Raw genomic sequence first — 26,312 nt, 5'->3', positions numbered from 1 at the left:
CCAAATAGCACTGAAAAAATACGTTATTTTTTTACCGTATCACAAAGAAAAGTCACGCGGGACTTCGAAAACGGATGACGCCGGATCCTATTTGTAGTCCTTCACATTGACAATCGATTAGATAGCACTTGTGTTCAAAGAGGAGAGGAGGAGCTATTTTCTCGACCGCTTTTCAATAAGAGCGCGCGGACAAATGATTAGAAACAGCACGATTCGAAGGTGTGAGGGTGCGTTTTGGTTTCGCTTTGTCGGAGAAAGAGTTTTATTAAACGTGAGGCACTCTTTCGCGCTTTTTTCACGACACAGATCTACATAAATCCCACCCCGAAACGGCACGCTTCGGTGCACAAGGCAGCTAAGACGGAAAACTAGCCACAACTTATTAACATATACAAAAATAAAAACCAACATTGCCCTAAATACCTAGTTAAACGGCACGAATGCCTCTCTGTGGACACCCCGGCGTTAGTTTCCCCGTCTCCTTTTCGCTTGTATGGCACATGATTAGTAGCACTCGTCTTCCTTTTACCATAAATATCATCACACTTTTCAATCTGTCAGCCTTTCCCAAACCTCTCACCCCAATTAGCTTCACCTCTGTTGAATCGTACTCAGGAAAATGGATTAGATGTTGTCACTTTATGTTCTTTTAGCAGCAGCCAAAACCTTTAAACGAACTGAAATCTGCGCCGAGTGTTATCAATGCGACCCTTTTGTGGTTGCGTTGTGCAGCTCTCATTCATAAGAACATAGTAAAACATTAGTGCGTGTAAAGCTAGCTATGTGCACTATACCGTGTCGAGTAAGAGAAGCTAAGAAAAGTATAAGAAACAAACGAGAAGGTTTTTAAAAAAGGAAACAGAACAGAGGATTTGGCTTAATAGCAATGCGGGTATATGTTTCCCTTTTTATATATAGTTTTTTTGTCAGTATTTCAAAAAATATAAAGTTTTCATAGTTTCTGTCGTTGGCTTACATTATTAAATAAAACTTCTGTGTTTTCCATCTCCAGTTAAAGAAGCATGCTGCTTTTAATATGGCAGTTGAATATTTTTAATAGTCATCCATTGTATTTCATGCATTTCTTGTTGGTTACGTTTTGAGTATCTACACAGTGAAGTCAGAAACCCAAACACACACATACACACACATATACACACACACACACGCACGCACGCACACACACACACACACACACACACACACGCGCACACACACACGCACACACACACACACACACATCATTTACACGTAGGACAGACTTTTAAGTATGTTTCCACCCTTTTCTTCAGTGACGCCGCCTCCTTCAGTCTCTCTGACCACATCACGTCTAGACAAGGAGCTAAGCCCGTCCCCGTCCTCCTGGATCAATGAGACAGTGCAGTACAAGGCCAGTCCAGAAGCCGTAAAAGACAAAGTCACCAGTGAGTTGTCTGTCTTTTATGTACGTCCTCTTCACTGAAGAGTGCAGCCTCCTGTCCCGGCGCCGAAACCCCCGCAGTCCGAGGGCAGCGCTGTCCCGCGTTAGAACTGGTACCACTTCTTGTCCTTGCATTTTAACATGATCTGAAGAAAACAAACATACTTGTTGACGTGTTTCCAGAAGGACATCAATAAAAGACGATGATGGAGAGGAGTCTAATTTACTGTGGTTAGATGGCAAGATTATTTGGTTAATCAATAATCAGATGAATCAGGTCACAATATAATCATAAGGACTAATTTTATACATAAACAATTAAAGCCATTTCATTTTGTGAGGTGATTAAATCCTATAATTTCTGAAGAAAATGTTTCAATTCCAATCTTTTATGCTGTGTTTAAAAATGACATTTCAATCAGCAATGCAATGTGATTAATCATGATTACCAGTAGACAGATTATGTTTTTCTCAGGTTCTTAGTATTGAACTGTAAAATGTAGATCATCATTCTGCATTTTGTTCAATGTGAACCGCTATATTGATCTAAATTGACTAAATAATAGTTTAAAACTGCAGAACTGATAAGCCCCGCCTTTTGATAGTGGCATTTCACCGTAACAAGCACCAGATTGTCATTTACATGTTTTTATTCTGGAAAAGTGGCTACATGACATTTTGAAGTCTTCATTTCTTCACATCATCACCATCAAGTACGGTGATGTGGGCGGGGATAGGGGGTAGGTGAGAACATGTATTTTCTGAACACTCAAGCCTCAGTTGGACACAGGATTAACTCAAACATTTGATGAGGAAACACCAAAAACGAACCAACTGAACCAAAAGTAGACGTTTATCATTTTCTTGTGAGCGTCTGCCGTACCTCATGCGCGTGTTTGGAGAAGGACTCTGCACTGGTCATCATCAGGGCCGTCCTCTCCTCCAGCTCGCCCAGCCTCTGTCCTCTCTCGTCCAGAGCGATGCGGGCGCGGGCCAGATCCCCCACCACTCCGCTGGCCGCCACCTTCATGCCCTCCATTCCGGCCTGACCCGGGATGTGCTGGGCCAGGCTGCGAGACGCTTTCCCCGCCGCCGCCTCGCCAACTGGACACACAAGCGGGATCATTAACACGGAATCACGGCGAGGCTGCTCATGCTTTTAGTGCTTTTACATTCTCAATTGTCAGTCAAAATCTAAAGTTGCTGCTTTTCTGCAAGACCACAACAGTCACACCGTGGAAGTCGCTATGGCTAATGCTAAACCATAGACAAAAGGACATGTTCCACAAATATTAAACAGTATTGTATCGGATACCTGTTACAAATGCTTGAATCGTTTATGTGGGTCCACTTTTCATGGTAATTTTCATTGTTTTAACACGTCGTAGTTCATCTCGTATGTGAAGTGGGAGTTCCTCGATCATCCCAGAGTTCACGAGTACGAATTACCAGTTAATATTCCTTGTCAACATGTGCAAGTGCGAACAATCAGAAAGAAATGTTCACGTAACCTTTCAATAATTTGATAACTCCAGAAATAAGGTCAGAGTTGTGTTGTGCATGTAAACCCTGTCGTTCCTGTATGTTTAGTTAGTCATGGTAGAGAAGAATACTCAGATGGACGCACATAACTCTTCTCTGTCGAAGGTATTCGTGTTTCCTCCGAAAAAGCCCTTTAGAAATCCTCTGTTCTGTGCCTCTGGCGTCTCTATCGGCGTAAACAGCTCCCCGAGCATCTCCTGTAGACGGGAACATTACCATTAAAGAAACGCACAGTCATTACATTCCCAGCACTTTGTTACCTCAGCTCCTGGTGCACTGTACAATTATGCATTTTCACAAACTGGCCTGACAGGTTTCAGCCTGCAGGGGGCACTATAGCAGCAGCAAGTGTATATCAAGTGCCTCACAAAGGGACATGTTTTGGTAAAACTTCACCTCAGGGACCACATCTTCAAGGCTAGTGAGGTGGTAATTAGCATGTTAATGTTTATTTAGGTGTGAGGTAGTGTTTATAAAGCACTTATTAATACAAACAAATGGACAAAGTTAATGGTTCAGTAGTTAAATACAGCCATACTGAATAAAACAATAAAGAGTACTTTATGAACACAAACAAAGGTCTAATAACTACTTAATATGCCTACACTACAGCCAACATGTCATCTATATTTGATACAAAGCCATTCTGGAATTGTATGTTTTGTATAAAGTTGTATTTTGATATAAACTATGATGTTTTGTAACATAAGAGCAATAAAAACTCAGCCTGTAGGTGGCACTAAAGTATCATCTGGCTGGTGACTAATGAGTAAAGTCCATTTGTGTAACGGATCCACAGCAACAGATGGAATACAATGATTACCTGGCTAATTGGTAGTGTTCATAATTATAAATAAGCCAGTTTATGTATTTATAAACACATAAACTGGCTTGGAATGAAATACATTCATCCAAAACGTGAATGAAACAACATCTGTGGATTGTTCAGGCGGTTAGAGCAGAAATGAAAACCAACCAGTATTTTTAGACTAAAATGCAGTGAAGTTTAACTATATGACATTCTTTAAGAGAAATATCCAAAAGAAAAATCTGGGTTGCATCTGGTCATTAATATTTGTGATCAGGGAAGTCCAGATTCTTATGTTAAATGATAATGGTGATTATTCAGTTCACAATATAATCCTAACAGCAACAACACAATAAACAAAATCAAAATTCAGTATTTTCTACTTCAATCTATGGTCCAAAAATACCTCTTAATTGATAAGTACTTTTTTATCTGGCTGTTTTTGGCACATTGATGATTTGATTTTGATTAACTCATAACATAACATACAGACAATGCAAATTATAGAGCATTTTATGTATCTAATGTTCTCAGTAATTGTGAACTATGTGTTTTCTCACAATAATCATAAAACACTACATTTTGATATTGCGACATCCATAATTGTGACACGGTCCTATTTAGTTAAAGGTGGTATGGACGATTTTTTTCAGCAAATGTTTTATCATATTTCCTCGTGGCGTGGATAAATCATTTGTCCTGCCACGTATCAATCATAAAACGCACCTACCGCTCACCTGCAGCCGCGTGCAGTTCGTCCTCACGTTTCCGCCTGCCTAAGCGCATGGATCTATCATAATATAGTTCCCTCAGTGTACGGGGCAAAATGAAGACGGAGAAAGACAGTTCGAGCTGACGCAGAAGTGGACAGAAATCTACGGGAGACGAGAGATGCGATGCGATCCGTTGCGCTAATAAACAAACGCACGTGTGTGTTGTATCAGTCCACACGGGGGAGGGCGCATGCGCACTTCCGCCTGCGTTCTCAAATCGCCGAAAAATCGTCCATACCGCCTTTAACCATATCTCAGAATCTCCTTTTTCCATCATTTAAACTCTTATCGAAGCGAAACCCAAGAAATACAGCGGCACCTGTTTTCAAACCCTGCCAAACGTGTGCTGTGGCCCGTGTCCCCTTCACGCTTGTGTAACAGCGACCGCCCCGTGCTCGTACCTGCAGGTTGTCGCACATCTCCTGGCTGTATGTAATTCTCTGGATCTCGGTCGGGGAGCTGAGATACAGGGCCTGCCCCCCGTGGGTGAAGCAGAAGGTTCTGGCGATGCGCATGTCTGTCAGAGGTAAGTAATTGACATCCATCAGCGGTCTGAGGCTGGGCAAACTGTGAGAGGAGAGAATGGAGAGAAGGTCACCAAAATGTCACTTTATAACAGAAATACATCATCATCACATACAGTTTTTATGGTTTCAATTAATGGAAGTGCTCGAATCACAAAAAGCAAGTGAATGTCATCAAGTCATCGTCTGAGTACATTGTTTTTCCTGGTAAAATATAGGTAAAATAATACAAACAAGTAGTAGTAGAAGTGGTCATTTGATATAAAAAATAAATAAAATACACGAGTAACAGATTTTTGTTTATGGGATGGATTAAGATGAAAAAAGTTATTTCTGAACATTAAAATATATACATTATGTACATAATATAATATACAGAAGAAACAAGAACTGTATAAAAAACAATATAGACCTTTTAATTTCATTTAATATTTTAGGTAAATTGGGCATCAAACAACTAGACAAAACATAAGTCCAATATATTTGTTGCCTATAATTATTTTTAACTGAAGCGTTGTGTCAGTGGAGGTTAAGTTCTTCAACACAATGTAACTTGTAAATGTGACTTATTGTTGTCCCCTCGGCAACTCTGAACTACAGTCAGACAGTTTGCAAACACATTCAACGCTTTATCATTTATTCAGCACCAAACGTTTAACTTTACTTATTAATGCTGTATTTGAGTGCAAACGTCCCTGTGGCAAAACAACTCTGCCTAAAGTAAATGCTAATCATTTAAATGTTTTTTTCACTACCAGTAAAATAACTAATTGCTGTTCAATTGTGCCATGGCCAAGATTTAGCTTTTAATTACTTTTTGAAAACAGGGTCAAGAGTTCATTACTTAAATGTTGAAATGAGCCAAAAGAAAAACAGAAATACCTAAATACATGTTCAGGAACTTTATATCAGAGAAACATTTGACATTTTGCACACCTTAAAGTTTGCCTTTCAATACCTTTGTACAATTTGCTTGTTATTATTTAAGACTCTTTCTTCATGTAGTCTAGGCACTTAGAGGTGGGCAATATATTAGAATATGTGAATGATGTTTTGAAGTTATGCCAAATTTGAATATCGGAAATAAATATCTAATACTTTTGACAGTAAAAAATGAAATGCAGCAAAAAAACAAACAAACGTGGTTTGTATATTAATAAATGTTTGATGTGTTAATGTGTGTGAAAAACAATGGTTGATCAGAATAAATTAGGTGTATGCACGTACTAAATGAGATGGTTCAAAGCTCAAAAAAGTATTTTGCTTAAAGGACACATATTATGCATCATTTGTGTTGTTATTGGCCTTTAAACCTGCTCGAGTACCTTTACTATGGAACTATTAGAACATAAAATAATGTACACATCGAAAACCATACAACTTTCAACTAGCAAGGCGTTCCATCATCAGGATTTGGTGTTAGCGCTCCAAATACTGGCAGCAGAGTGAATTACCATGGGGATAAAAACAAAAGCTAGCTTATCCCCGACATGCTGATGTAGGCAAGCAGGTGTAATAAACGTGATTTAACAGCACGAGTCTGATTCATGGACAAAAGAACAGCAGGAAAAGTCTAGATTTCTATCTATGACATCACACATTTAAGAATTTTGAAACAAAGTGTTTTGTGAGGCTCAGAGGAGAGAGCTGAGAAGAAGACCTGGTAAACCGTGAATGAAGCTAAAGACAACTCCAGGTATTTTGATGAGGGAACACGGTTATAACTCTAAAGGTCACACCTGAAAAGAGGTTTCTATCTCAATGTGTTTTTTACCTGGTTAAATAAAGCTTAAAAAATAGCCGCCAATTCACACAGGGAGTTTTTGTGCTATTTTATAAAACAAAGAGCCACAATCCTAAAAAGAAAATAGTCTGTGCTTTAAATGTTGTTTTTAAATTGTCCCTTGTTTAAATGTTTTAATGTCTGCTGTAAGTTTCCTACTTTAGCCCAAAAGAGCTTTTCATTTCAATAGTTTTTTACCTGGTTAAATAAAGGTTAATAAATAACGTAATAAATAAATACAAGGAATAAATAACTAAACTAGCCGTGGTTCCTGTGTTCGTACCTGAGCATCATGACATGCCCGTTGGCGCAGAAACAGGCGAGGCACACACTGTTACAGGCAGACACGATGTCCGCTCGAAGCACGAACGACGACTCTGTGATGTTGTGGACAAAGAGGCAGGACTGGGAGGGCATCAGGAACACTTTGGCCTGTCTCTCGGAGCAGACCACGGCCAGGTGCCCCTCTCCGCAGGCGTCCTGAGAGGAGGAGGGCGAGAAGTGGACCAGTTTACGCTTGCGTGGCCTGTCAGGATCCTCCGGCGCATTCGAGTCCCGCCAGATTTCGTACGGACTCTGAATGAGCGTTCCAAAGCAGTCCAGGAATCCGACACGCAACACCGAGCCCTTTAGCATTAGCATCGCTCCTGCAGAAAAAAGAAATTGGGAACAATTCAATCAATACAAAAGAAAAAACTATACCAGAGGCAAGAAATTATTTAAAGGACAAATATTTAGCATAATCAGCTTTTAAACATACCATGGGTTTAGCATCTAGTGTTTTAGAACTAAAAACTGTTTTTTTTATGACATACAAAATTAAAAATTGTGATTTCTACTTATGTTTTGGTTTTGCAGAGGGAATTACACAACATTGACGAGATTGAGAAACACACAGTTGGAGAAAACGTCAGTTATCGAGATGACTCACAAAGAGTGTTTTTGACGCTCGGAGGGGAGAGGACTTTCTTACCAGGATTCATCAAACTAGTGTTTATGAAGCTAATTCCAACTCCTGGTATGTTTTTGATGAGGGAGCAATATTAGGACATGCTCAAAAGATGAAAGTAGTCATTTTTTCTTAATATGTGCCCTTTAAGATTTTCATTAAACAGGTTTTTTTTGTTTGCGTGTTTGAGTGTTGCACAGTGGCCTATAATAACTCTGCTCATTTTAGTAGCACACATTTTCTTTTAACGTCAATTAAATATTAATGTTTCACTTGGCTCCCATTTTCTATTTTTAACTCTGTTTTGCAGAGTAAGAAGTAGAAGTCGGCGCTGTGAAAATAATCCAGCATACAGAAAATAGATCCACTTTCTCTTGGGCTTTAGTCCCTTTTTTAAAAGACTAATATCTAGACTAGCTACAGCTTTGTTATAACGTCTGTTTAAATACTGACAAAAATGAGTATCTTGATTTTTTTGTGTAATGGTGGGGCGTTTGAGGATAAGGAGAGTCGCACGTGAACAGGACCAACTCAAAAGTGAAGTCAAAGAACTCAATCTACTGCCCACTGAACTGAACTTTTATGACTCATTATTAAAGAAGTGTTTCATTTGACTATTTATTTATTCCAGTTTATGTTTGTCCTGCTGTTTGGTTACTGTGTCAGCGACATAAAGTAGAGCTGTGCAATAATCAAATCAAAGTTGACAGAAATGAAAACACGATCTTAGTTATTTGACTTGTGGATCAAAGTGCATGGTTCTATTGTAGCTCTTTAATATTTTACCTCTCTGTTTTCTCTTTGAAGTGTCCACTTGTGAGTGCAGGAACAGGTTATACAACATCTCTTTCATCACATGAATGTTTGACTCGTAACATTCACTAAAACCCATATGGGAAAATGCATTGTTTTGGCAATACAAGGCTTCTAAAGTAATAGCTGGAAATTGGTGAAATTAAGCTTCAAAATGGTGAAAGCCGCTCTAAAAGCTTTGGTCTGCTCCATTCAAAGGACCACCACAACGCATTTATTCAAATCAGACACAGACAGAACGCTTTAAAAGGATTTGCCCTTTTTTTCTTTTTTTTGGTTTTAATTTAAGAAGAATTATCAAGCGTAAAATCCTGCTGTTTGGAAACTATGGAAACATCAATACATTCAAAAAATCAAATACGTTGAAGCTCCTCTAAAACCATCTTATGACGCACATCTATTTCTTAATGATTTTCAAAGGTGCGAGTAATCCGGTTTGAAGTTTTTAATACTTTGAAAATGATTTGTCAGTGAAAAAAGTGTTCAACGTTTTACAGAAATTTGCTTTACTTTTAATTAAAGTTCAGTTTGTCCTTAAAGAAGAAGAAGTAGTGTTTTTTCTTCAGCCGCACTAACATTTTGTACCAGATTATTATATTATCTTGAAATGTAATATATTGACTGTTATATAATAATACAGAATAGATAAACAATATCCGATCTTGCAAATGTAATGCCACGGAACTTGAAAATGGAAAACTAAACACTTTGTAAGGGCAATATTAATATTACAGATTATCCTGGAGTCACGTGATGATTAGAGTTTTAGTGTTTTGTTTTTGTCCACTTCTGACTTTCTGAGAATAGAATATGAATATCCACATTTTTTTTTTTAATTCCATGGCTCTCAGGTTACTGTGCTAGTCTTTCCAAAAGTTACAATCCAATTAGGGGCAACGTGCTGTGGTAATTGTTGGCAAGACGAAAATGTAAAATGAATCACGCAGCATTTGGTTAGTTGCACTGTAAAATCATCAATAAAACCTCATCTCATTTTTTCATCATGATGGTTTAAAAACCAAAACAAACTGTCACCCAAATTGGGTTTGTGGTGTTTCCCACAGAATATTTAATCACATAAAATCCTGTAGTTTGCAACATTTTAGTTATTATTCATTCTTTGCTGTAGAAACACAAAAAAATTGCAAATTGTGGGACAAATAAACTTTCTCTTATTCTTTTTCCTATAACTGACATTCAACACTGAACCTACATAAGAAATAAACAAAAAAATAAATAAAAATAATAATAATTCATAGCCTGACCACTTGGCCCCATAGTGACCGACTCCTCCATGCGCTCCTCTTGGTCCGTGGGGATGGACATGGGGATGAGCAGGACCACCCCTAAACTGGTGCCCACCCACAGACAGGGCGTGGGCAGGAGGTCGTTCTTCCGGGCGTACGACTCTCCAAACTGCAGCGTGGTGATGGCCTCTTTGGTGTCGCGGTCGATGCTGGACACGCTGGAGCTGCGCGAGCGGCTGAAGGAGTTTTCGCGACTCTCTGGGTTTGCAAACAGACACAAACAGAACGAGCACAAACACAGACGGAGACATCAAACAGCGAGGCGGCACAGGGGAACAGGAAGTGACTTAGAAAACGATGAATAAAATGTATAAAACATGGGATAACTTAAGTAGAACGAAAAGCTACCGGCGAGCACGACTGTAAGCGCTAGTTTAGTGAAGTGATCAAACATAAAGTAGGATTAAAAAAACAAAGTAAAAGATGTCCTAGAGCACTACGTTGGATGAAGATGACAGAAAGTCCATTTATTTCAGTTACTAATGGTGCATCAGAATTGTATACCGTATTTTCTGGACTATAAGTCGCACCTTTTTTCATAGTTTTGGCAGGGTGCGACATATACTTATATTTATACTTATATACTTATACTCCAGAGCGACTTATATGTGATATTATTTGTTATTTTCACACTTGTAACTGCATTCCATACTCCGGTGCGACTTATAGTCCAGACAATACGGTATTTCAAGCCTTTTGTGATTTTTATGGAAACGTTAGCACTTTTTTTTTGTCCGATCACTGACAGAAACAGTTAATTTAAGGTCAACATTAAAGCACAAGCTTGAAATATTTTACACGGTTACTGACACCAATTTAACACGCTTGGATAAATCTACCGAAATAAATGGACTTCATCGTAATTTGTGATATGCGTACGACTCTTGTAGCACTACACGAGTCTATTCAAAGCATAAAAAGTGATGGAATGAAAATGCCGTTGGAAAAAAGCAAGTGAAAAGCAGTCAATGGAGCTAGTCAAACGTTCTCTCAATCCACACATCTGAGACCCCAAAATAACTCACTAACAAGCAAACAAACCCTCTATGAGTGTCACCCATTCGCTCCGCCATTGTGTACTTCAAGCCTCCGTCATCAAAGTATATTTCTGTGGCACGTTTCTGAATTATTTACACGGAGGCAATGTACAGCACCTTGGTCTTTATGTAACGTAAAGTGCAGATGGGTGCAAAGCATGCGCACACGTTTGGGGCTGAATTCTTGAGTCGGCTGAAAGTTTGTGAAGGAGGCATGGGGAGTGCGCGGTGGTTATGGAAAGATGTTCTCTACCAGCTTAAAAGGATTTTCTACCGCTACCGCCCCAAAGCGCCTCTAAGGCAAACAAGACAGGTCTACAACAGGACGGACAGATGTGCTGAACCAAAGGACTTCCCTGTGTCGCTCGTATTAACAGAACAGATTTGGAGTTGTTGTTCCAGGACAATCTGTCACTGTATTACACCGTCGTGACTGTGCACCCAAGAGAATACGTTATTCCATGAGGATAAAGGAGTCAAATTCAAGTGTAGTGTTAATGATTAAGCATTTGGTCAATGTTCCAATTGTTTTCTATTATATTTAGGTGTTATATTCACAAAAAATGAGCAGTTTGTGATGTCACCCTTTTTCCTTTTTGAATTAAATGTACTTTTATTTCAATAGGAAAGTCAATATAAACAGTTTAAAGTGGTTATTATAAAATCCAAATTATTTGCAATGGATCAACACGAAATAATTGAATGTAAATATGTGAGATAAAATATTCTTAATTGGGTCAATCTTATTTTTTCTAATTGTGTCTAGGCTAATTTAAGCATCAGAATTGAGCTGAAATTATGATTACTCTTGTCCATAGAATTTCCTCATCTAAAGTTCTATCCTTAATGTAGAACTAAGTAACAATTTCACCTTTGTAAGTCCCTGTGATGGTTAAATGTGTATTTTCAGGTTGTTTGAAGTGTGCCCCCTGCTGTCTCTGGGCGGAAAACCAGCCATCGACCCGACAACTCTCCTGAGAAACCCTGACACGTTTTTATGCTTGGCAATGTAAAACGTTTTATTATGTCATTCTACTGTCTTACTATGATAAAAAAAAAAAAAAAAAAAAAAATAATGAAAAAAATTATGAAAAAAAAAAAAAAAATTAAAGATTTTTTTCTGACAATGTATTTTCACAAGAGAGCTGCAGGGGGAACATTGAAACATTTTAAAGATTTTTTTGTTTACTTTTCCCATTTAATCATTTCATGTACATACCTCTGAATAAAAGCCTCGCACACGGAATTTATTAAACTAGAAATTGTGCAAAAAATGATGGGCTGCACCTGACAAGAAACCACAGGTGCTTCTGCTGTCCACTGACATCTTCTTCTACACCGTGTCAAACGCTTGCACTTCCTGCTAGAGTGCCCCCTGGTGGTCATTTGCCAGTAAAAAAACCTTACAAAGTAGACGTTGTATCGGCCGCAGGGTTCAAAGCGTGGGGGGGAAAGTAGCGGCGTAAAGTCCGAAAAGTACGGTAGATCAAAAGGTGACATCATATATTTGAAATGGGTCAATAATAATAAAAGTGCATGATCTTGGGACAACAATAGGGCGACACAGGGAATCCCGCGTGTCTGTAATGGATGCGTCGCGGCCGCAGCCCTGTCCTTACCTCTCTCGCTCCAGCAGTACGGTGTGGAGGTGCTGTGGTGCTCGTCATGGGAGTACATAGTGACTCCGTGTAACTGCTGAAGCATTGCCCTTCTGGAGGCGTAACCTACAGTACGAGTATGCGTGTCCCAAACATATAAAAAAAAAATGCCAACCAACACACAAACACACCCGCGACCCAGACAAACAGCGAGGCCAGAGCCGCCCCGAACGAACGAGACGCACAGATGAACAGCAGAGAGGGAAGAAAGAGTGTCAAGAGCTTTACTGCAATTATACAAAGTGATAGTGCAAAAGCTATCAAGGTTTATTCACGCAGGTCACAACAGTAAACACTACAGGCCCACATTTTAAGCAATGCCTTGAGCACACATGAATTCAAACCGGATCAAATATAACACCACAAAATTGTTGAAGGTAGAAGAATGATTCAGGCTTAGTAGCTTCTTAATTAAAGAGTTAGGATGAGGGGATTAATCAAGTAGTAATTAAGCCTGAATGATTATTACTAAAGGATTTGTTCATTATGAATTAAGTCTTTGTTCATGCTTTATTAAGGCAAATTAAGGTGGAGTTAAAAAGTGGTACCAAGATATTGTAATAAATAGTTTTCAGCTTCAGAATTCAAAACAAAAGAAACATGCTTACCACTTTATAATAACTACACATATTCGTGCCTTAGAAAAGCATGAACAAAGATCCAATTCATAATAAACAAATATGATTCAGCTTAATAATTACTTAACTAATACTTTAACCATAAGTAACTAAGCTTACTAAGCCTTAATCATGCTTAATAAACTATTTGTTCATTATGAAATAGGTCTTTTTTTCATACTTATTATTAGTGGTACCAAAACATGTGTATACTACTGTGAATTTGTTTCTACATTTGTTACATTTGTCTCCACTCAGTCTGTCACTGTTGTGTATATGTCCAGTGTGACACAGGTTCTAATGAACAAGACCAGGGAACCAGGGAACCAGGGAACCCCAGGACCCTGGACCTGGGCCCAGACCTGATCCAGGCACGGTGGGAGGTGTTACAAGACGAGTGACAACTGCAGACAGTGAGGGACAAAGTGTTACATTCACACAACACCAGTCGGAAAACAAGGACAAACTATTACCTATAAGACTTACAGTATATTAAAGAGTACAACGTGTGTCTAAGGGTATGACCATGCGTGTTCTAGTTTGGTTTCTGATGTAGACTGTATATGGTCCTCTTCCAGTCACGGTTTAGTTCTTGTCTAGTCCAGGTTAAATTCTGTGTTCAGTCCCAGTTAAGTCCCAGTTTTGACTTAAAAGTGCACTATGTAACTTTTCTGATGGAAGGATTGTCACTTGCCGCTTTTCTCAGAGGAGATATAACCCTAACCCTATTGCTTTGCCTGGAATGTTCCACAGTATAGTATTCAGCTCATCTATCTTCATGCGGGTGATATCCCGAGAACAAGTTACAGGTCATATCTGCGGAGAGGCGAGTCCGCTCACAGTAAAAAGGCTTGTTTTTATGCTTCCACAGAGCAGGTTGCGGATCCACACCTACATAATGCACCTTTAATTGATCAGATTGTTGGAATTTTGTTGTTGTTGTTGTTACGTTTAAGTTTAGGTACAGTTTATCGTCCCCATAGGGAAATTTGTGCTCTGCAAACACAACCGTTGCAACTATTTGTTTATGTTACGTAACAAAAACGATTACCATTTTGACAATTCTGAAAACTGACTGCTCCAAAAATCACATCATGTACACATCACACTCACACCATTTATGCGCGGCCCTCTTATAGTGTTTGTGTTGTGACTTTCCAGACAGACTCGCCTCCTGAGACGCCGCGGGACGTCTCAATAGTTACCGTACACAGGCTGAGTGACAGGTGCGTCCCCCCGCTTCGTCCCTCCTCTGTCTCTGCCCGGTGAGAGCGACTCATTAAACACTGGCTGCACTGCACATCGGCTGTTGACCTTTAATTACTCCCGTGATCCTGCTGGCTGCTCGCTGCGCCGACTCCACGGACGAGATAAACAATTGGCCGATGTGGGCAAACGCTTCACACAGACACAGGGCTGTACAGTGTTTGAGCTATGACTGGGCCATTATGGATCAGGGAATTAAACTAAATTAACATCAACATAATCACTGGCGGGACTGCACAATGGGGCGACCGGATTGAAGAATGTATTGTCTATTGTCTATTTAAAGAGACCGTGAACAAACTACAAAAGGACACAGCCTGAATTTATAACTAAACGTCCACAAATTCAGAAGGGACAGTTCAATTATTATGTAAATGTTTAGCAAAACTCCAATTCAAACGTAATTCGAATTGTAAAATTAACGACTGTAAATATTGGTTGGGAGAGCACTAATCCTGATTCTAATTATCTGATCTTGTTGATTTGATATATATACTGTATTTTAATGAAATGTCATCTAAACAGTTAGCTCTGACGTGAATAATTATTTCTCTCCTGTTTACATGTACACCAAAATCTGATTATTATCTGATTTCTGGACCTTTATGAATATTTAAACGACATGCAAACCGGAAAATAGGAAATCAGATGGTTTTGCTGTTTACATGATATTTTAATTATCTTATAGCACCAAAAATGTGATAACCTAGTTTTGAGTGTGCATGTGTGCCATGGTTTAAAAAGAAAACATGTGGACAAAAAGGGGCAAAATCATGCTAAATTTAAAGAGTTGTTCTAAAATATATTTACTTTAAAAATACACAGATTAAATGACACCCAGTGTTTTCATGATCAGATTGTTCATGTAAAGTTTAAACAAACCAAACGCCAGATGTAATAATTGGGTTATCTGTATATTTCTATTACATTCTCTGTTCCTTCTGGCCTCGGCAATGTACCCAGTGACCGTTTAAAGCCAGTGAGGCTCACATCAGCAAAAGCCCCAGCTTCCAGTGTCACATCATGAAATGTTCGGACAAGTTTTTTGCCTCAAGCCAAACGCTTAAAGTCACAACTCCCCATTTCAGGAGCAGACGGACAGTGCCAAAACCCAGACTTAAAGAGGGTTTTCAGACAGAAATCCTTACATCTCAACAAGACTTTCCTGACTCCGCGGACTGCCAGGCACTCAGCACCACTGGAGCGGCAGCTATAATGGTGTCAAGAGATCACTCCACGCTTCAGCTCGCACACACGCCAACACCGTCCAGCAACAAGACCAAGACGCTGCCTGAGACGCGCCGCTGTCATTAAGGTCGACTCCACTGCACAGACAGGTACATCCATCTCTGTCTGTACGCGACACAGTGAATTATGGGTAATTTAAAAGGTCAAATCGCTGGCCGTACTCGAGTCTAATATGGATTTTCACTGTCGAGCCGAAGCGGTCAATCAGCGGCGATACCATGACATTGTTATCACTACAAGAATGACCACTGACGCTATGTTTTCTTATGTAACTAATGGTTTTGTGTGGTAGAAATCGTTTGTAGGATGTACTTCATTGTTTTTACACAGTACAACTAAACTAAAGCTACAACTACTGCTAATAACGCGTACTACAAATACTTATACAAGTACACCTGTGGCGGCAACAACTATTTCTGTACTATTACTACTACTATTACTATTACTACTACAACAACTTGACTGATGTTAGGAAAGTTGGAGCAATCACAAACAGGAACACTTGCAAAGATCATAACTATTACTGGACAAAAGGCAAAATAGGCATAAACAAATCTACATAATATATAAGACATTATGAAAAAAGACACTGTAATAGAATGTGAACTACTGTAGTCAACTCAGATGGTAGCAAATGTAAATATAATGCATTTTGGTGGGTCACTGAAGGACAAAATTGTCAAGATTTTTATTTATTACTACTATTACTGCATTTATACTGAATTATGGGGTCTTAAACGTTTTTACTTTCTACTCTAAGACATTGAATTTGCATTATGTTTCAAGCAAAAGTAGATACATGAAGATTTGTGTAATATTTATTTACATTTGACACAAAGAATAGGCTACTGTATACCTTTCCCTTTCTTTTCTTTCTACTTCTTTTACATATTCTTTTTCTATACAGTGAGTGTCGTTTAAACTGGTGGGATGGAGAGAACAACAAGTGCACAACAATGAAGTATTGTTATTTGTTATTCCAAGCTTCTTTTTGGCTGATTATACAGTTGAGACCATAGCTTTGTTTATGCTCATGACCCGCTCTTTCTCTCTCTTTCTGCCCTGGGTCACAGTGGAATAATGTGTCTGATGAAGATGGCACTGCAGCAGATCTATAATTGCAGACTTACAGAGAAAGGGTCAGCGAAAGGATCAATAGACTTCTTCTCCTTTTTTTCTGTTTTGCAAAATTCCTGAGAAAGCCTGTCAGCAAAGCACTAATCAACTATTGTAGGCCTGACAATATATACTTTAACATTAACAAGAGAATAAAATTACATTAGATCAGTGTCAAAGGGCAATTTAATGAGCAGCTTATACATTGTAATTGCATAACTAGGTTTTATAGTATTTTCACATCTAAAATGCATTACATCTATGATAGCAAATACTACTTTCATAAAAAGTTAGAACGCAAATACAAGCTTCAAGTAGCATACACTCTAATGATAGGAACATTAAAAGTTAATTTAAGTTTGAAGCTTTTGAAAGTGCATAGAAACTTTAAGGTTGCAACTACAATATGAGAGAATGCATCAAGTTACATAAGGGTTCATTAGCATTCCTACACATTCAATATTATTTTATTCAAGTATTCCCTACAAACTAAAATACATCTCTTTTGGCTCTTTCCCAGCACAAATCCTTCACTTGGAGCGTTGGTGCTGAGGGTGACATTTTGGGGCCAGTCGGAGCTGGACTCCTGAAGAGAGGATTAGACATCGTGACCTGTCCACAGCTCAATGTTACTGAGAACACTCATGAACCGCAAACACAGACACTTTTACAGAATCTCTCCAAATCCTGGCTTTTACCGAGTCAACAGCCCGTTAGAGGCTCATGTCGACTGCCAGAAATGTAACCGATGAAGCTCTCAAAAATGTACACGAAACTGCAAAACTGTACGGGATTGTACAAACGTTGATGCGTTTTGTAACTTTTTGTTCATGCTGTTGTTCAAGACCACTTTAGAGGTTCAAGTGTGGCAAAGTTCACCTCAAATGGTAGAGCATACAGTATGTATCTGGCACATTTTATTACCAGTGTAGTTCAATTTAGTGCAATTGTGCGTTTGGATGACTTTTGGACCTTTTGCATTAAAAAAGTACATTTGGGGCCATTACTCCCCGAGCTGTTGGTCACTCCTTCACTGAAAAGTGGAATTATAATATTTATTATATATTCATATTTCTGTTTTCATTGGCACTAACTTCAATAAAACTGAATTAATTAATTAATCAAATGTTGCACTGGGTGAGTTTTCGGCTCGTCTCCATTGAAATGTCACAGCCCTGCCGGAAAAACACTATAAAACATTTTACGTAGCAGCAGCAAAGTTCAATATTGTGACCTGAAATGTATTAAAAGCAATAGCGGCTTGTGGAGAGACAGGATTTGTGTTCGAGTCAGTCGAATACTTAGCCTGCAAATTAGTGAAAGCTGCAATTTTCCTCTTCAATCAATTTCATAATCCTAATGCTTTGGAGAGCATAATAGTTGTGTTAATGACCTTAATGAACAAATGGGTGGACCAATGCGATTATGTGTTGGGTTAGAATAACAAAAGTTTATTGTTTCTAATCTTTGCTAAAACCACTTTTAGCTTTTCCTTGCTGTTCTAGTTGTCCGTTTTAGGTTCAGGTCCGGACCTAATGAGTCCGGACCTGAACCATTTTTGCATAATGTAATACCAGCATAACACAAGCTACTTGGCTAAATTAAGTTGAAGACACATGAACAAGGACGACTATCAAACACAAGGCTTAACTGCAGAGTGAAATGAACTCAATTTATCTGGTTTATTCACTGTTTTTAACAGAAGTTACAACTTACAAATCACAAGCTACGAGCTACGAGCTAGCACACATTCATGTGTTTTACTAGAGGAACAAGAGCATGTTGAGTATTGGTATTGGAGCAGCTGTTTCTGCTGATACTGTGTTTGTAAGTGTGTTACTGGTTTGACTGGACTGTTCCCCACACTTAAAGTTTAATGCTTTAGATACATTTACACTCTTTAATTTTGCAGATCCATTGGCATCAAAGTCATGTAAAAACCTTCAAAAACTAGAATAACAGTCAACTAGAACCACTATAAATCAATCAACTTAGCAGTATCAAAAATAGAATATGAAAATATTTTACACTACACACAATACATCATATTAACAGCATTAAACACAAGACCATATTTAACAACTGTAGAATACAAATACTATTACTAAATATAAGCTCCAATTAATGAATTCAGCAATTAAACAATATTACTTTGACTTAGTATTTACTTAGATGTATAAATATGTATATTGCACATTAACCCACCTAAATAAATGCTACACCACAACATAAGTTATTTTATTCATATTGTAGCGACCCTCGTCTCTAGTGCGCGTGCGCGGTCTCTGGGGCGGAGCTAAGAGCGGCTCAGGAGACGAGGTAGTTTTTGATGTTCCTGTTCCATCACCATGGTTACGGCCAACAGTAACCAACTCTGTTCAAGAAATAAAGTGACAACTTGTGAGCGAGCACTAAACCAGCATTACTGACCTGAGCGAGAAGTTACAATATTTACAACCAAACCAAAGCACAACCGGCTCCTTTAACGTCTTAAACTAACTCATGGAGCGGCACAAGCGGCGGCTTCAAATGATTCAATTAAGCCAGTGATCTTCCCGAATGTTCGGCCTCTCGCGTCTTTAAACTCATTGCGCCGGCTTCAACTTCTGCCGCGGGGAAGACGCGTGCGTCGCTGATGGCTCCGGGCGCGCCATTGACAGCGATGTCAGTGTTTACGTCTTTTCTAGCGCGAATTTCGCGATCTATGGAAGGTTTAGGATGGTTTAGATTCTAGAACGTAAAGGATATAGAATGTGAGTGGTAGATTTTTAATGAGTCCAGAACCGAATCATCGGGGTTTCGTTTTTTTTGGACCTGAACCGAAACGTTTTTACAAGTCCAGATCCGGTCCGTCGTAGCGGTACATCCCTATGTCACGATGTCCTTCATTTCGTCGACTCGCAAAATGGCCTTGACTTGAGTGGCCCTTTAAAACCTTCAAGAGAAAATCGGTTTAGTTTCAGTGGTATTTCACCGCGGCAGTCCTCACTTTATGCATATGTAGCTATGGAGCGGAGAGATAGAACATGACAGGAAAATGGCAGGGACAGGCTAATTGCCGTCCCTCAAACATTTGATAAACGCTGCACCCATAGAAAGGCAATTTCCTGCCACTTCAGTGTTAAATGTCAATATGAAATAGGCCTTTCTATAGCCGTTTTAAATTGCTGCCGTTTTGCCTCTAGACAGACACTATTGGATTTTATATCAAGGGGCTTTATCAAAAAAAGAAATACAAACTGTAATCCCTCATTCATCCAGGAAAACCAAAGTCCAAAATATGACTAAGTTTAAAACTTTTTCAACTGAATGTCTCAATTCAAACAAACATTTATGGATAAATATTTAGAGCTAATCAGTAAAGGGGCAAGGAAAAAGTAATAGTTTTGGACTACAATGATTTGAAGGTTTTGTTGTTGGATTTACCATGAATCTCCTTCAGACTATGGTGGCACACACATGTTTTATGTTTTAACAATTTGTGGAACACAAATATCACTTCACAATTGCCTGTATTTCATATTGAAATATATTTTTAACAATACAGTTACTCTTTAAAGTTTGTGACAATATGCAAAGACAAACAAACTGTGGCTTTTAGACTGTGGGGGGCCACCATAGTCTCCCCCTTAAAGGTGCACTAAGTAACATTTCTAGTGGAGGGTTCACCACCTGCTTTTCTCTATGGAGGTGTTCTTGCTTTGCCTGGAATGTTCCACAGCATGGCATTAAACGTGTCTACAATGCCAATACCATTACAGGTGTATTACTGACACATATTTTGTAAAACATCCATTCTTACTGTGATCACCACTCCACAGATCCAGTACGTAATTTGGCCTGGTGGCGTTGCCTACTTGTCTCCATGGATAAAGACAAGTTTAATGCCATAGTGTGGAACAATCCAAGGAGAGTATAAACATCTCCATGACACACTCCACAGGAAAGCTGATGCACCATTAACTGGCATGTAAAGTTTAGAGTGTCTGGGTCTCTCTCTGAGGTCGAACAACTGCCTTGGTAGAGGTCTGTCCATCTACTGTATCTATTGTTTGGTTTTTACTTTCATAAATAAGCTGCCATCTATAAAACACAGAGGACAAAATCCATACATCACATAAGACACACACTCTCACACAAATCATGGATGTGACACTGATCTAATTTTGGATGACAGGGTTCAGATTGTGACAAATGCAATTCAAATGGAAGAACAAAAATGTTGAAACTGTCAATGAGAAATGTCAGGTGCCAGAGAGCAAATCAGGCTTAAAGAGGCGCTTTGTACAAACTGAAAGCACCTGTTGGAAAAATGAAATTCAAAAGAAGAGAAATCGGCATTCTCCCCTCGCTCGTCCAGGAGTGGTCCACGATAGAAAAGGATTCAAAGGTAGTCATCAGGACAATGTTTTTGAAATCAAGAAGTTTTGACCGCCATGCAGAAGTAATTTTTAATCTGAAAGTACTGAGCAGAACTAAGGGTGGGATTTTAACCTGATTCGTTCTAACCCTTTTAACTGCTTTAATCTTGTTTACCAGCAGTATCGGGTCTAATTAATGGTTTGTGGCTGTAAGATGAAGATGAACAGCCCATTGTAAACCCACATTTGAGTGCCTTCTGTGTTGATACAGAACGACCCGTAACAAGGCAAGCAGGTAAGCGGAGTCAGCGCCATTAACGGTTAAGACTCCGCCTTTAGGACAGGACTAATCCAGCTCAGGGCAGTATACGTTTCAGCTCTTCAGAACAGTACCTTCAGATTGAAAATGACGTCTGGATGACAATTGAAATGTTTCTTTTTAAAAACATTGTTCAGATGATTACTGTGAAAACCTTTCTGATGGTTTGTATGCAAATAAAGATAATCCTTTGTGCTTCTATTTAAAGGCCCGGTGACCTGAAGATCCTGAAAAGAAAGCCACTGTGAAAAAGATAACATATGAAACTATGTGTGTGTGCTGAAAGAAAACCATGTTAAATAAACATACTAAAGAAAGATTCACATAAGAAACTCATCGCACCAACCTTAAGGCCCGTGACATGTTGGAGACAAGCAAAAACACAATGCAAGGAGCATGTCTTGCATTCTTCAGTCAGGCAAAAGATTAGTCATTTATGATAAGGGGGATGCTAATGCAGGTTACAGTGTTTTTGTTTATAATAATCAATAATGCTCATGAGAGGTTTAAATCAAGTGTAGTAATATACTAAAACAATTAACTTTAATTCTGTCCTACAATAATGTAATGCAAACACAATAAAATGGATTAAAAGAGATTCTTAGACATTTTCTTAAATGTATGTATGTCTATGTATTTGAGTATATTTCATACAGTTCTTTTTTTCTATGTTGTTTAAATATGTCTTCTTTCAAGGGTTGGGCTGCTAACATGCATTAGCATGCGCTTGCCTGTGTTTTGTCGGTAACAAGTCTTAATCCACTTACCCCGTGGGGAGAGGATGCATGCACTTGTTAGAAGGGTGGGGATGTTAGAGGGAGGGGACAAGCACACACCTTCAGTGTGGGACACAGGCAAAGAGATCTCCATGCAAGCAGCAGACTGGGCCTTTCGGAAGGGCGGTCGGCCGGGGCCTCTGCGGGCAAGCCTCCCCTCCGGAGCCACTGGGACACGGGGCTTCCCCGCTGAGCAGGGCTGGGAGGTGGGGCTAGTGCAATGTCCATTCACATGATCTGCAACAACGGCAAAGCATTAGGAAAAAGGAGAAGAGAGGAGAAATGAAACTTATTCATACAGAGTTCATCCTGATGCTGCGATATCCAACCTCAGCATCTGTAGGTTAAAAGAAAGATCTGCAGTTCAGCAGAGGCCGTTTTAGTTTGTCAAATAAACTGTATTTGAGTAATTTAGTTTTGAGGCTGGATATAGTGGCAGCATAAGGAGAAAATCCATGAGGTTTATCATTAACAGTTTGATGGTGGTAAAAAGAAGGGGCAGAGTGACAGGTTTGGTGCATCAGCAGAAGTTAATTATGGAATAAGGAGAAAGAGATGCTGGAAACGGGGATGTTTGTTGCAGATGCAGTTTCATTGTCAGGGCAGACAATTTACACTTAAATTAAAGTTAAAAAATAAACTAGGGTGATGTCATGTTATTGTGATTTTTTTCTATATATCATATTTTCCTTTTCTTTGTTTATGGTCGGCTTGTTTCACATACATCCTTTCTTATGTGACAGCTAAATATAAGGAATGGCGCGAGTGCAAAATAATTAGTTTGGTTCTGATCTTTCTTTCCTCTAAATGAGACAGAAACAAAGCTGTGTGCAGAGCAGATGCACCACAGTGTACACAGCTGTAATTAACTGCTTCAACTGAGTGTGAGGACCGTAAACATGCCTGGTCTGATCCAGTGTCATATCAAGAGCTATTGTTTGTTTGAATAAAAACACAAATTAATGCCAAACGATGGAAAGCCTGAGAGAGCAACACTTGGCTTCTGTACATGTGTGGGCTGCGCTGGAGCAGGAAATACAAAGAGAAGGCCTAGGTGACTCCATAAATGTTTAGTGCTTCAGACAGAGTGGTTTTGTCCACTACCTTAGAAAAAACACCACCTAGACACACACATTAATTCCACCCATATGTGTCCTGTTCAGTTACCTCTTTAGTAACAAATTGAACCAATACTTTCATTTCACACGGTACATTCCTGACTGTGTTTTCTATTCCCTCACCAAACAGTCGTAGGTCATTCATAGACAAAAAGCATCATTTAAATTTCACACCAAAATGCATTAAAGCCCAGCATTGTGTGTTAGAAAACAGGCAGCATGTTGAAAAGCAAAGGAAAACCTGTGATTCAAAGTTGATGTGGTTATGTAAAGAGGCATGAGGGGCTCTGTCTGATGTGGATGGGCAGTCAAAGATGGTCCAGTAATGATGGAAAGTAGCGTACAACCCGATCACTTTAGAGAGCAAAGCTGTTATGACGGAAAGGTTGTGGGGCCCAATCATGATAAAGCAGACAGTCTCAGATTTAGAGAATGACCATGAGTAAAAATCACCTTTAGAAACACTTGCAAAATGTAGAAGAATAGAAAGACAACAGTGAAATCAAAACACACTTCAGGCCAGTGGAGTCATGTGCTGTAGAAGAGAGTGACCACAACGGAACAGAGGGAGTTTGAAGGGAAAACAAAAATGAAAAGAAAGGTAAAGCCTGACAAAAAATAATAAATCAAAGGAAAACTGCTGGCTTTCGCCTACCGTACCAAGATCAGTCTTAAGATCTGTGGGCAGACTTAACTTTCTGCCGGGTCCCTTTACTGAAACAAAAGCATAGGAAACAAAGCACCAGTTAATCCTTTCAAAACAAAAGGAGGAAATAATGGAAAACTATGCGAACATAAGAAGGGATAAAGCAAACCAAAGCAAATCACTGAACTGAACAGAACCAAGACATGCACTTGACAGGCACAGCTCCACACATGCTCCATACTGTCCCAGGCCTGCGCTCCAAAGCAGCCTAAAGCAGCACCTGTGGTCATAAAGGGCAGACTGAGGGAAACTACTGGGACTGCAGGCCTGGGCTGTCCCACATGAAGCACAAACAAACAGGACACCACTGGGTGTCAATAAAGTTAGAGGGCAACAAAAGAACAGCTTAACACATTTTGCAAGCATTTTGCAGAGATCTGCAAAGGTTAAACTTGAGATGAATCAGTGTCCCTTCTGAGAAGGTCAAATCATTGATTTGTGTTGTATCTGAGGTTCACATAATGAACGAGGATGGACTTGATCTTCTTAATGATCAATAAACATGATTCTTCTGTGTTCATCTGTAAATGTGTGAATACTTTAATTCTTCTTTTACGTTTTTCATTTAAAAATGCAGATATTAAACCAAATAACAAGTACACATCGCATGCTGTTTTAGATCCAATTGATGTCGATGGTTCCTCCTGGTTCACGACGAGTTGCATTTTGATGAAGTCATAGTGAGTGTAAAGTGGGATATTTTCTGCAAATACAACCATGTAGTGCAGGTACCTCCATATATTAGGCCAGTACATTTATTGTTAAGCAGTTTGCAATATAGTTATTACAACTTCAATTACAAGCCATACAATTTAACCAATATCTGCTTTTGTTTATTATCTCAGAATCCTCGTTTGCCTTAGTCCCTCAGTGTTTCCTACACATGGATTATTGGCTCTAAATTTTGATTACAGCGAGCCGTGCTTTTGGTTCCAAAGGTGTTTTTGTGATTCTTGAATGATTGTTATAATTATAGTAGCTTATGGATTTAAAAGAAATCTCCAGTCTGTGGAAGAAACACTTGACTCTTTTATTTCAGATGTAATTTTACTACAGGCTAGAAGTTACCACAGGGATGGCACAAAGCAAGCCAAAGTCGTATTCATCAGCGCAACAGCTGGCTACACAGTGGGCACCATGCGGTTATTAGACAAGACAGTGATGAATGTTAGCCAAGAGGACAACACGATGACGCTGTGTAGTTACCGACAAACAGGAAGACGCAGCCAGAGACACAGCGAAGCCTCTTAGTGTCAGAAGCATGTTGACTTTAATGCTGGCAACAATGAAACCCTGCATATTCAAAACTCTACTACACACACTGGAGACAGCAGGAGGAGAAGGACAAGCTCTCTTCCCTTCGCCCAAAGCCCCCCCTTCAGTGAAGCTAAATGATGGATGATCCGAGGTCCAGGACTGATCTGACCTCTGCAGCGGGACACGGAGACAAAGCAACGCCAGCAGCCCACTAAACACAAGCACATTGGACTGACACCACAGCTAACCCTCTGCCAGCTCTGTACACTGCAAGCAACAAAGATGTGAGTCTAGTGTCAACGTTTGTGCCACTAAAGGGTGAACTTTTAAATGTACAGTATGATAGACCGACGGATGTGTTTCGTGTGAGCCATGGTTATATATTATTTCCCATCGAGAGAATTGATTTAAAATTGATGATGTGTCTTATAGTTATAGTGCGTTAGCTCGCAAGCTTTGAACTCACTGTGCACCAGAAGTAAAGGAAAAGCTAACATTGGCAGTATGAATAGCAAATGATTTAGTGATAAAAATTGTGACCATTACTATAGAAATTTAACTTGGCTAATGCCAGATTGATAGACTGTGAATTGAGTTCAATAAATAATCAATCTGGAGTTTTAGCCAATCACAGCAGCCAATTGACATACATGATATTCAAACAATATACAGTAGTTTTTGGCTAAATGAATGTGTAGCATCATGTCTACCATTTTTTGCACGTGTAAATAGTAAATGTTTTGTTTTTGCTTTCTGCTCGGCATCAAAAGTTGCGTGGACTTGAACGGATCAGCCGGGAGCCGTTCCAGATGGATTCCTGTCAAAAGACCTTGCGAAAATCCAGCTTAATAGAAAATAACCATCCAAATTAGAAAATGATTCCTTTTTGAATGGGCAAAAGTTTAAAACAAAAA

At 39.2% G+C, this 26,312-nt stretch overlaps 1 protein-coding gene across 6 annotated transcripts in view; it reads right to left on the bottom strand.

Moving 5' to 3' along the window:
* Positions 1-244: 244 nt before the first annotated feature.
* stxbp5l (syntaxin binding protein 5L) overlaps positions 245-26,312 on the bottom strand; it is a 209,402-nt gene continuing 183,334 nt past the window's right edge. For 2 of the 6 annotated variants that reach the window (XM_072445162.1, XM_072445163.1), the window contains 8 exons: positions 22,378-22,554; positions 12,576-12,680; positions 9,878-10,117; positions 7,134-7,497; positions 4,945-5,110; positions 3,048-3,159; positions 2,304-2,524; positions 245-1,566 (listed from right to left, as the gene is read on the bottom strand). In XM_072445162.1, coding sequence (XP_072301263.1) covers positions 1,525-1,566; positions 2,304-2,524; positions 3,048-3,159; positions 4,945-5,110; positions 7,134-7,497; positions 9,878-10,117; positions 12,576-12,680; positions 22,378-22,554 — 1,427 coding nt within the window. In that variant the 3' untranslated portion in view covers positions 245-1,524. The remainder of the gene's footprint in view (positions 1,567-2,303; positions 2,525-3,047; positions 3,160-4,944; positions 5,111-7,133; positions 7,498-9,877; positions 10,118-12,575; positions 12,681-22,377; positions 22,555-26,312) is intronic. The other 4 variants (XM_072445164.1, XM_072445165.1, XM_072445166.1 and 1 more) reach the window with 2 other exon arrangements.

This window comes from Eucyclogobius newberryi, unplaced genomic scaffold (genome assembly GCF_026437365.1).
Source record: "Eucyclogobius newberryi isolate DKJ021-1_F unplaced genomic scaffold, fEucNew1.0.hap1 SCAF_14, whole genome shotgun sequence".
Taxonomy (NCBI): Eukaryota; Metazoa; Chordata; class Actinopteri; order Gobiiformes; family Gobiidae; genus Eucyclogobius; species Eucyclogobius newberryi.
The sequence above is the reverse complement of the archived record's forward strand: the minus strand, read 5'-3'. Positions and strand labels throughout refer to the sequence as shown.